The 12777-nt window shown below is 39.1% G+C and overlaps 1 protein-coding gene across 8 annotated transcripts in view; it reads left to right on the top strand.

Moving 5' to 3' along the window:
• KIAA0319 overlaps positions 1 to 12777 on the top strand; it is a 94375-nt gene that overhangs the window by 51241 nt on the left and 30357 nt on the right. For 7 of the 8 annotated variants that reach the window (XM_001915673.5, XM_023624526.2, XM_070244146.1 and 4 more), the window contains 4 exons: positions 2559 to 2656; positions 3613 to 3700; positions 4706 to 4798; positions 6243 to 6375. In XM_001915673.5, coding sequence (XP_001915708.2) covers positions 2559 to 2656; positions 3613 to 3700; positions 4706 to 4798; positions 6243 to 6375 — 412 coding nt within the window. Of the gene's footprint in view, positions 1 to 27; positions 286 to 2558; positions 2657 to 3612; positions 3701 to 4705; positions 4799 to 6242; positions 6376 to 12777 lie in introns of those variants that run through there. The other variant, XM_023624527.2, reaches the window with a different exon arrangement.

The raw sequence follows: 12777 nt of genomic DNA, 5'->3' as shown, positions 1-12777 counted from the left end.
TTGTGTGATGTCACAAATGAAGGTTCTAGAGTGGATGACAAGGCTTTGATGATTGTAAGCATTAGAGTTTATTGAAATAGTTTAAAATGGAGTAAGAGGATAGGAAATGAAATACCGTACGTATCCTTTAATTGGTCAGGATGGAAAGCCATAAACTTCTGATGATGCAAAGCAGAGTGATATATGAGAGCAGGAGAGGTTTCCACATACCAGATTTTGACCTATGATAAGCCATGGAGCCTGGGAAGTTTCCACTTAGGAGGAGACGGTAGCGTTTGCACTAAGGTTTGTTTGCAGAAATTTCAATATTGATGACACGGCTCTGAGGTTCTCAGGATGCCTCACACCAGCTGTTCAAAAAATGTTGTTCAAAATGCTCTTTCTTCTGCTTGTCCAGTGCTCCGCTATTCAGCAAACCTTTGACCTATCCCTGTGACCTGTCAAATGCGTTCTTTCTTAAGGTATATCCATTCTTAAGGTGCTTGACTATTTCTCATTCAGGTTAGTTCCTTTATTCATTTTCTCTGTATCACATATAAATTGAAATTTAAGCAGAGATGATAATATTTGGTGTTTGCATTTAATCCTTTCTGCTGAGGGACCTCATACTTTAACGACTAGCATCTCAAGATGGAGAAAGCTTCATCCTAACATAGAGAGGTTTCACTTATTTTTGTGTCCTTAAATAAACCCCTACAACAGAGGAAATGAATTGAAATCTCCTTGCCCTTTATTAAAAGGAGAAAGAGTACGGTGTTTTATACTATGTTAAAAGTCGTGGTCATGAAGCCTGGGCTGTCTGCTGGGGGATGTGAGGACCAGCCTTGCACCCGCCTGTCTGCCATCCAGCCCGCTGCGAGTGAGAGCTCCAGCCTACCCACCAACGGGCCACAGGGATGAACTGCTGGCCCAGCTCAGAACTGCCCAGCAGAACTACAAAACTGTAAACTAAACAAAATGCGTTAACGAAATGAAAACATGTGTCATCACCGGAACCCGATACCGGGGCTACCAGTTGGCCGGAGGAAACCCTCCCCGATCAGGAGCAGGGAAGACAAGCTCGGCCGGAGAATCCACGAAAGAAAATTAGGAAGGTTCCTGTTTTTAAAGTTTATGGCTGGACCTGACCTCAGACACTGGCTGTGTGCTCTCTGTCAGCTTCTCACTGTGACATTCATTTAGGGTTTACTCTGTGCTGGGCTGTGCTTGGCACTTTGCATGAATTAATATGGAGTTCATTCATTAATATGGATCCTTGCAACAACCCAATCATCTCCCCATTTTACCAATGAGCCACTGAGGCTTGGAGAGGTCACCAATCTCTCCCGGTGGGGACAGATGGGGACCTGAACCAGGAGACTTGAGTAAGCCTACCCTCAACACTACCCAAGGAAGAGGTAACCTGGGGGAGGAATGACCCAAAGACAATATTTTTGTTGATTCAAAGTTGTGAAATAGGGCCCAGGCCCACCCATCTCCACAGTGTCTATGGCTGAAAACTGGGATGGGGTAAGCTTTTACCTCAGAGACACCATACCGTCTAAAAATCTGCGTAAAATCTTTACCCAGCTGGAAACGAGAATGACAGTCTCCCAACTTTTAAGAAAACAATGGAGAAAGATGGGCATCTGGGGCAAAGTTGATGAAATTCCTCTAGAGAATTTTCAGTCTCTCTCCTCAGCCTTAGAAAGTACACTGTAAATTTTAATATAAAGATACATTTGATCAGGAAAACATTTTAGCTTTCTTAGTCAATAGAATCACATTCTATGACCCTGCTCTGCACACCTCACAGCGATACACATGCTGGCACTCTAGCAAATGTGTACCTACTATGTGCGCCTTTCAAGGAGTGGGGACTTCATGGGTCTAAATGAGAAATGCCATTGTTCACAAATTTTGTCAGATGGGCAAGCCTGGCTCTTCAGACTTTTCACACGAGGTCTTACTGTGGTCCTCTGTTTGTAGCACTTTATATGGGGCTTCAAGAGGGTGGAGTGCAGAACAGGAGAATCTAACTGGTCTCAGACTGGGGACTTCACAGGCCAGACCTGCTCTCCCTTTCTGTTTGCCTCCATTCTAATTGTACTAAAGATCGGCTTTAAGCAACAATGACTTACTCCAGTTCCAGGCCATGGTAACCTGTGAAAAATCTTTGGCCAACTATGAGTAGAGTCAGTATTAAGCTTTAGTCCTCCTAAAAACAAAACAAAAAAAGCCCAAACAACTTTACGTCTAGTCAGATACAGCACTCTGGAAGGAAAGTCATCAAATGCCAACAGTGAGATTAGGGAGATCTTTTTTTTTTTTTTTTTGCTTTCCATATTTTCTAAATTTTCTGTAAGTTGTATGTTCTTGTAATAAAAAAGAAATTTTAGATTAAAAAGAGATAGAAACCTTGTTATTCCTTACTTGGATGATAGTTGAAAGTTGAGTTCGGTATACTCAAATTAATCTCTACTGGTGGATTGAAGGCTGTCAGCTGCTTCCCTCTGCGCAGATTATATATCGTGACCTCTCAGAATTTATAACTACTCATATTTCTTTTTCACTCTCAGAAACAACCTACAACTATGAATGGAGTTTAATAAGCCACCCTGTAGACTACCAAGATGAAATAAAAGAAAGACATGCTCAAACTCTTAATCTCTCTCAAGTAAGTAACCAGAGGTGGGTTGTATTTGACAGCATACCATAGAATTCAGTTAACTCCTTCTTAGCTGGTGAACCCGGGAGTCTGTCTCATGGTTAAGATCAAAAGAAGGATATAAATGAATCAAGTTTCAACCATATAGGTAGACAGGCAGATGGTTAAATAAGGGGGCTTTCAAATAGCTTTTCTTTATTTGAGTTACTTGGCATATCAGCTGCGGGAAAAGAGGCTGGCTGTCCAGGGGTCTCTGTGGTGAGGTTGAAATTCAGTTTTCTAGCTCTTGCACTCTTTGCAGTGTTAGAGACCTTCTGGGTTATCTCTGCTTCTCAATTAGGCACAGTTCTAGAGTTGTCAATAATTCCATTCCAGTTCATAAATGTTTTGAGTATCAAATATTGCTCCAAGATGTAAGCACCTCATGAGAAGAAACATACCTTCTTCCTGGGCCATGAAGATAAATAAGCTAACTTAGTTAGCTACTAGAGGTCTGGTTTCCTACTAGGTGATTAGGTTGTCTTCATTCCTGAGACTGTCGAGGTAATGGTGCAGCACAAGTTTGCATCACCTGCAAGTCTTTGAGCACTGTTTCTCAAAGTGTGGCACCCAGACCCAGACTGCAGACAGCAGGCTCACCAGAGCTTCAGGTAGTAGCTGAAGATGCATGATTCCCATACACACAAGAACTGCTGCCCTTGGCTGGCCCATCTCCCTCATGCCTCTGGAAGGCCCACGAACATCTGTAACTAAGCTAAAGGCCTTTCTGGGTGATCTTCAGTGTTCCAGAGCACAGGCTTCAGACAGGTGGCAGGGTCTCCACAGATCCACGTGAGACTTTCTCCTGAGCCCCTTCTCTGTGCTGACGTTAGGAGAATGGCTTCTGGGATGTTTTAGGCTTTCTAGGCAATGGACCCATCCAATCTTTTGCGTGTTTACCTGTGTAACCTTTCTTTGTGTTGCAGTTGTCAGTAGGATTTTATGCCTTCAAAGTAGCGGTTTCTAGTGACAATGCCTTTGGAGAAGGATTTGTAAATGTCACTGTTAAGCCAGGTAAGCCTGTATAAGAGAACGGCCTCCTGTTGTACAGGTTATCTTAATTTTTCAGTGCCTGAATGACATGGTAATATATTTTGTATTTTGCAATCGTCTATTATAGAGAAAGCATGCAAGGATGTTGTTTGTTTTCTTTCTACTTTCTGTATAAGTCTTAGTACTCACTTGACACTGCTGTTGAAGCTTACATACAAGGTTATTGCTTGCTGATTCAGAATGGTGGCAAATTGTCCCTTAGCCTTCCCTGCTGACATTTACTCTATGCCTTTCTCTACCTCTGTCCCCCATGACTCAGCTTTACCTTAGGTGAAGGAGCATGTCAAACACATTCAATGGAGCAACCAAGGGGTGAGGGAAAATGTGTGCCGTCGGCTTTCAAGCCCACTGGGCCTTTCAGGCCACTGCTGGCACATAAGTCACTGCCTGTGTGTGAATTAGAAACAGGTGGCCCTTTGTCGGGGTGACACAGTCCTGGCTCAGGGAGTGTCACATAGGCTGGCCTCAGACTATGCTGCAGGCACAACCTGCACAACTGAGGTGAGCCACCTCTGTGCCAGCTTCACCTCCCAGCCCACCAGTGGGGCCGACAGCTCTGCCTCTGGCACATTCTGCCTGATTAACTATAGCTGAAGTGTGGCGGCAGTGGTGAGGGCCTTCCGTCAGAGATTCAAGATCCACTTCATCGTAGGAGCTGGAACTGTATCCCATTGCTCCTTTTCTGCAATTACTACTCAAATTCTATGACTAACCCCTTGGTTATTATTATATGTGATCACCGAGCCTGGGCTGATGTACAAATGTAAACATGCAGACAAGCTCCTACAATTTATAGATCGGTTCCAGAACTTTAAAAAGTATTCTCCACAGTTGAGGCCTGTAGGATAAACACCTCCTTGACAGGATGTTTATAATCAGTTTTTTAAAGCACATGATTTTCTTTGGGTAATGATATGCATATACATAACGTGACCTCAGTCAGTGTCCTTTTTTCCTGTCACACAGCCAGAAGAGTCAACCTGCCACCCATAGCAGTTGTGTCTCCCCAGATACAAGAGCTCACTCTACCTTTGACGTCAGCCCTCATCGATGGCAGCCGTGTGTATCCTGTGATACTGTAGGGGTTTTTTGCCCTATATACTGTGAGATTTAATGGGCGCTGTCTATCCCGGCCGGGAGGACTTATGGACTAATACGCTGATAGAGGACCGTCTCCCTCTTTAGTCTGCTGTCTTCAAGTTTTTCACTTCCTTCATCACAACTTCTCCGGCCTGTGCTCACTTTCCCTTCAGTTATGTCTCATTTATCTGTGAACAGTTCTTTAGGGCCTAGTTACTTGATTTGGAATTAAAGCCATTATTAAAGATTCTCCTTTTGCTGTAGTATATATGATGAGCAGTTGGAAAATCACCTTTCACAAATATTAGAAGGGTCGCCTTCAGTGAGGGTGGGTAGTGTTTTGTTAATTTAATTCAGCATTCATTCCTTCTATTTGAGTTTATGTGGATAGGACCCCAGTTGTAACTACAGATATCCGTGCAAATGAGAATAGACTGAAAACATATCCTATATTTGACAATATATTAATATTTATATAGATATATGACAATACATGACAAAAATATGTTCAATAATATCAAAGTCACCAGTATTTGCATTTATGCACAAAGCTAATACCACATCCTGTGGAGTGAAGAACAGTTGCCTTGATTGTTGGGAGGAGAATATTTGTCAGCCACGAATGCTGCCCCATTCTGCAAGTCTGCAAATATACAGAAATCGCACTGACATGATCACTTGCATCTATTTGAATATACATGTCCACATTTCCCCCTTAACAACATGAAAATAAAGCAAAAAAAGGAAAATATTTATAAGAGAAAATGCATAACATTTTGTTTCTCTAATTCAGTTTGGCTTGGGTACAGGAAACTGTTCAGGCTTGTTAATCTGTCACATGAACTTATTCTTTCCTTAAATGAATTAGAAGAAAATGGCTCCCTTCAGATCTAAATTTCTATGATTCTGTATGGCACATTTGTTGGCTCTCTTTTAAAGTAGAAAGGGAAGTTTCTCTCGCTTTACATCTTAATGATTAGGGTAGTCAAAGGCATTTTATAAATTATATATGAGCATCTCTTAGGTCTTTATGAATCTGTCAGTACAGAGACCTATTTAAAATTATCAGTAGGGTGTCAGGTGCTGTAGCTGAGTGAGTAGAAGTAGTATTTCACCGTGCTACACTTGGTTGACTCCTGTTTTAAAAAATGCAGTAGCACCTGTCACTGTGCTTTTTAAATTCACAACTGAGTGGGAACAACCTCACTCAAATCTGGTGGAAATCCAGGAGAAAAATAGTGATGATAATTTAGGGAGGGGAAGAAATCTTCCTTCTGACACATAATACATATCCCTTGAAATCTAAGCAATTATATAATTTCACATAAAAACATTTAAACATGTAATAATATAAAGTACAAAATTTATGTTTTAATATTCTCGCATTTCATTCTAGTTTTCCTTTATTGTTTAATCTTTCTAGAAAGTACAGATGATACTAACATAGTGAGTTACCACTGGGAGGAAATGAACGGGCCCCTGGGAGAAGAGAAGATGTCCGCTGATTCTCCCGTCTTACGTTTGTCTAACCTTGTTCCTGGAAACTATTCTTTCAGGCAAGTGGGTTCCCCACCTTTATTGTGCTTCCCAGTACGTACATTTTGACTCTCTCGTTAAATTGATGCCTATAAAACATGGTGCTTCTTTTCATTTTGGTCAAGAGGCAACGAAGGTCTGGTTTTCTGAGGAGTTTTGGTTGGCAGCCACTTTAGACTCTGATATCAATTAATCAACCCATATGAATTATGAGTGCCTGCTGATTGGAAGCATCTGGTTTTGGTTGTCAGGAGTAGGATGGGGATGGCATCTTTTTGTGTTGATTTATGTGAAAGAAAGTTTGTATCTTCAGAGTCAAAGTGAGTCAGAATTGTATGATTTGTCTGTTTCTTATCTTTTTCTTACAACTTTTTAAGGTATAAGTGAAGTCTATTAAACTGCACATATTTAAGGTATAAAATTTGATGAGTTTTGACATATGTATACGCCTGTGAGACCATCATCACAATCAAGATAATAAACATTTCCATCATCCCCAAAACTTTCCTTATGCCCCTTTGCAATCCATCTCTCCCTCCACTCTTGTCCTTGGGCAAACACTGACCTGCTTTCTGTTGCTTTAAATTATTTTATACTTTCTAGAAGTTTATATAAATGGAATAATGCAGTATGTAAACCTTTTGCCTGGCTTCTTTCATTCAGTAAATGATTTTGAGATTCATCATGTTGTTGTCTGTATCAATAGTTTGTTCCCTTTGATTGCTGTGTACTATTCCAATGTATGGATGTAGCACAATTTATTTATCCTTTCAGCTAGTCTGGACATTTGGATTGTTTACAGCTTTGAGCTGTTACAAATAAAGCTGCCACGAAGATTTGTGTACAAGTCTTTGTATGGACAAATATTTTCATCTTTCTGGGGTAAATATCCAAGAGTGGAAAGGCTAGGTCCTATGTTAAGTTTATGTTTAACATTTTAAGAAATTGCCAAACTCTTTCCCAAAGTGAGTGTACCATTTTGCGTTCCCACTCGTAGTGTATGAGAGCTCTACATTCTCACCAATGCTTGGTGTGGTCAGTCTTTTGAATTTTATCTAAATAATTGGGGGGTGGTATCTTCTTATGGTTTTACTTTGCGTTTTCCTGATGGCCAATGATATTAAGCGTATTTTCGGGTGCTTATTACCCATCATATAACTTCTTTTGTGAAATATCTGTTCAGATCTTTTTTTGTATTTTAAAAATTGCAGTTGTTTGTCTTATTTAGTTGTAAGAGTCTTTATACATTCTGAAACAAGCCCTTCATTTTATATGTGTGCCATGGATATTTTTTCCCGGTATGACTTTTTGTTTTCTTAATGGTGTCTTTCAAAGAGCAAAAGTTTAAAATTTTTATTGTGTAATTTATCAGTTTTTTTTTCTGTTTCATGCTTCTTGTGTTCTATCTAAGTAACCTTTGTCTATCCCAATATTGCAAAGATTTTTTTCCTATGTTTTTTTCTATAAGGTTTATAGTTCTAGGTTTAGATCTAAGAGATGTTTTGAGTTATTTTTAAGTATTGTGAGATTTTTGAATGTCAAATCAACCTTGCATTCATGGGATAAACCCTATTTGGTCATTATATCCTTTTTATATAGCATTGGATTCAACTTGCTAATATTTTGGTAAGGATTTTTGTGTCTATCTTCACGAAAGATATTAATCTATGCCTTTCTCTTCTTTTTTGCAATGCCTTTTTCAAGTTTTGGTGTAAGGGCCTCATAAAACAAGTTGGCCAGTGATCCATCCTTCTCTATCTTCTGAAACATTTGTGAACAACTGGTGGTATTTCTTCAGTGAATGTTTGATAGAATTCACCAGTAAAATCATCTGGGTCTGGAGTTTTCTTTTAAGGAAATTTTTTGATAACAAATTAAATTTCTTTAGTAGATGTAAGGCTATTTAGATTTCTGGTTTTTTTCTTGCATCAGTTTTTGGTAAGTTGTATTTTTCAAGAAATTTGTCTAATCCATCTAAATTGTCAAATTTGTTGGCATAAAGTTGTTCATAGTATTTTTATATTTTGCTTTCATGCGAGTAGGATCTATGGTGATAACCCCTTTTTCATTTCCCATATTGGTAGTTTGTGTTCTCTTTTTCTCTTGATCCGTCTAATTAAGGGGTTTGTTAATTTTGCTTATCTTTTCAAAGAACCCCTAACTAAAGCTGTATTAATTTGTTTGTGTTCTAATTTTGTTGATTTCTGCTCTTATCTTTATTATCTCTTTACTTCTATTTACTTTTGATTTACTTTGCACTTCTTCTTCTAACTTCTTAGAGTAGAATCTTGGGTCTTTCATATTAGATCTTCCTTAAAAACTTATAAAGTTTTTAAAGTTGTTATTTTCCTTTAAGTACTGCTTAGCTGTGTCCCATACATTTTGGCTTTCAATAATTTTAAGTCTCAAATACCCCTTTAAGAAGCTGATGATTTCAGAGAAGGAGCCCATATATATGTATTTATGAATCCTCTGCAGTCTGGCCAGGTTAAGAAACTCTCCAGCATCTGACTGGATTCATCTTCGACTAAAAAATCCATGGAGGTGCTCTAGAGCGCTTTAGATTTTACTCAGGTTGTAACAACTTCTGTTTTGGTTTATTTGAAATCTCAGCGGTAAGAAGCAATTTACCCTATTAGGATGGCTATTATTTAAAAAGTGGAAAATAACAAATGTGTGTGAGGATATGGAGAAATAGGAACCTTTGCGCATTGCTGGTAGAATGTAAAATGGTGCAGCTGCTGTAGAAAAGTTTGGCAAGTCCTCAAAAAGTTAAACATAGAATTAGAGTTAACGTGTCTACATCCCACTTCTAGGTATCTACCCGAAAGAATCGACAGCAGGGACTCGAACAGATACTTTTACACTGTCTTAGTCCATTCAGGCTACTATAACAACTTAAATTGGCTTATAAATGACAGAATTTATTTCCCATAGTTCTGGAGGCTGGGCAGTCCAAGGTCAAGGTACTGGCAGATTTGGTGTCTGATGAAGGCCCACTTCCTGGTTTATAGACAGCCATCTTCTCACATGGTGGATGGGGTGAGGGATCCCTCTGAGGTCTCTTTTATAAGGGCACTAATCCCATTCAGGAAGGCTCTGCCCTCAAGACCTAATCACCTCCCGAAGGGTCCACTTCCAAATACCAACCACTAGGGATTAGGTTTCACCATATGAGTTTTAGGACAACACAAACATTCAGTCTAGAGCATACACCAATATTCATAGCAGCATTAATCATAACAGCCAAAAGGTGAAACAACCCAAATGTCCATCAACGGATGAATGTGATATATACATACAATGGAATATTATTCAGCCTTAAAAAATGAAATTCGGACACATACTACAACATGGATGAACCTTGAAGACATTAGGTTAAGTGAATGAAACCACTCACAAAAGGACAAACATAATATGATTCCACTTATATGAGGTACCTATGGTAGCCAAATTCATAGAGATAAAAAGCAGAATAGTGGTTGCCATGGGGTGGAGGGAGGGGAGAAATGGGAAGGTAGTGTTTAATGGGTACAGTTTCGATTTGGGTTGATGAAAAATTCTGGAGATGGGCAGCCATGGTGGTTGCACAACAATGAGAATATCCTAATGCCACTGAATTGTACACTTTTTAAGTTTAAGTTTAAATGGTGAGTTTTATGTTATCTGTACTTTACCACAATTAAAAAGAAGAAATTTACCTAGCTCTGCAAGCTTGTTTTATTATTAAGAGTGGATCCCTGAGAATCTATAGGCTCTGTGGAGGCAGAATGAACAGCCACATGGAGCATCCAGTGCTCGTGTGTGTTTATTTGGTTTTTAAGACTTTGTTTTTTTGGAGCAGTTTTATGTTTACAACAAAATTTAGAGGAAGATGCAGAGATCTCCTAATGCCCCTTGCTTCCACACATGCATAGCCTCCCCATTATCAACATCACTCACCAGAATGGTACATTTTTTTAAACCAAGGATGAACCTATATTGAGACATCATAATTATCCAAAGTCCTTAGGGTTCATTCTTGGTGTTGTACATCCTATGAGCTTGGACAGATGTATAATGATAGATGTCTATCATTATAATATCGTACATATAATTTCATACATATTTTCACTGCCCTAAAAATCCTCTCTGCTCTGCCTGTTCATCCCTCCCTCTCCCACAACCCCTGGCGACCACTGATCTTTTTACTGTCTCCATAGTTTTGCCTTTTCCAGAGTATCAGATAGTTGGAATCATACAGTATGTAGCCTTTCAGATTGACTTCTTTCGCTTAGCAATGTGCGATTAAGGTTCCTCCATGTCTTTTCAGGCTTGATAGCTCATTTCTTTTGAGCTCTGAGTAATATTCCATTGTCCGGATGTCCCACAGTTTATTTATCCATTCACTGAAGGACATCTTGGTTGCTTCCAAGTTTTGGCAATTGTGAATAAAGCTGCCATAAACATTCACGTGCAGATTTTGGTGTCGACATAAGTTTCCATCCCCTTTCGGTAAATACCGAAGAGCATGGTTGCTGGATAGTATGGTGAGTGCGTTTAGTTTTGTAAGAAACTGCAAAACTATCTTCCAAAGTGGCTGTACCATTTTGAATTCCTATCAGTAATGAATGAGAGCTCCTGTTGCTCCACATCCTTGTCAGCATTTGGTGTTTCAGATTCTGGCCATTTTAATAGGTGCGTGGTGGTATCTCATTGTTGTTTTAATTTCCGTTTGCTTGATGACACATGATGTGGAGCATCTTTTCATGTGCTTACCTGCCATTAGTATATCTTCTTTGGTGAGGTATTCGTGTGTTTGTTTTTAGTTTACCACCTTGACTGTCACAGCTTCATCCAGAAGAAATACAGGTTTCAAGAGACAAGTGACAATGTAGGAGTTAAAAGAATAATATTTTCTTCTTATAATAAGAATAACGCATGTTTGCCATAAAAATAAAAACAGAATATATGTAAGCATAACGAAGGAAATTAAATACCTCCCATAATTCCACTACCTAAAAATAAACACCCTTAACAGTATGGTATTTATGTTTATGGTGCTTTTTCTATACATACATAAACGTAAAACATTTTTTTTCTTACTTGGATCAAAAGGTATAGGACTTTTTGCAGGCTACCTTCTATAATTTTAAAAATTTTGTCTTTCACATTTAAATTAGAATTAATTGTATACCTTCCATGGTTAGATCCAAGTTTTTTCCCCATGTGGATAATCAGCCAATTGTCCCAGTACTATTTATTGTCTAATCTATCCTTTCCTTCTACAAGGCCACATCTCTCCTATATCTAGTTTTCCTAGATGTGTGGGTCTGTTTTTGGATTCCCCATTTATCGTGAATATCCATGTCATTAAATATTCTGCAGCATCATGTTTAATGCTGTGCTGGTACATCATAGTTTCTTAATTCAGCCCCATTATTCAATGTCTGGGTGAACATCCTTATAGTTAAATTTTGGAGTACAAGTAAAATTTCTGGGTCAGAGGCCTGTATATTTTAAGGAGTTTGATACGTGTTGGCAAATTATTGTCTACTTTTTATCTGAGGGTTTGCTAAATCCACTGGTTGGAACTTTATGGTATAAAGACCTCAGGGGATTTCAGAAAAGTTATTAAAAGTCTCTTTATAGCACTTTACTTATTTATTCGGGTAAAATTTATATATAGTGAAATGCCACTTTATAAGGTGCTTTTGATTCATTTTTATTTAATTACTCTTCATTGGCTGGTTGAGGCAGATTACTGCTGCTATCCGCATTTTACCAGGAAGAAATTCCCTTAACGGGCCCAGAATCTGTCCTGATCAGCCTGGTTGAGGAGGAAGGACCTTAGGTGTTTGGTTTGCTGTCAGAGCCAGGACTGGAGTTTGTATCTTGGTGGTGCAGAGTATGTGGGATAGTGTGAAAGGAAGCTCGGAATACATGGGCCCTCTGTCTGCGTACCTCACCTGCAAATAAGGCCTGTGATCTTTCTGTAGCTTCATTCTCATATTCCTATTTACACCTGGCTAGCATTCGTCACTGCTCCGAACTAACATCTTTACCCTGGAAGTGATCTTATGTCACCGATCCAATTACCACATCAGGAATGAGTTTACTGTGGGAGGGTCAATGCACTTCTCTTTGTTGTTTATTTGTGGAGGTTGAGTATCATTTGTATTTGAAAGTGCTTAATCCTAAAATTGCTTTGCAAGGAGTATCCTGAAAACATAATTACAGTAAGTCCTCTAGAAAAGAATAAAAAAATTGAAAGGCTTTGTTGCTGAAAATTCGTGAGTGATTTACTGTCTCTACATGCTCAGACCTGAGGGCAGGACTTAAACCTGATACGTTCTTAGTCTCAGCTATTAGAGGGAGGCTTCTGTGTTGGCTGAGGATGGTTTCTTCACCCACCATCTCAAAGACTCATCAGAGACTCATAT

The sequence above is a fragment of the Equus caballus genome, chromosome 20 (assembly GCF_041296265.1).
Source record: "Equus caballus isolate H_3958 breed thoroughbred chromosome 20, TB-T2T, whole genome shotgun sequence".
Lineage (NCBI taxonomy): Eukaryota > Metazoa > Chordata > Mammalia > Perissodactyla > Equidae > Equus > Equus caballus.
This window is presented reverse-complemented; position numbering and strand designations above follow the sequence as displayed.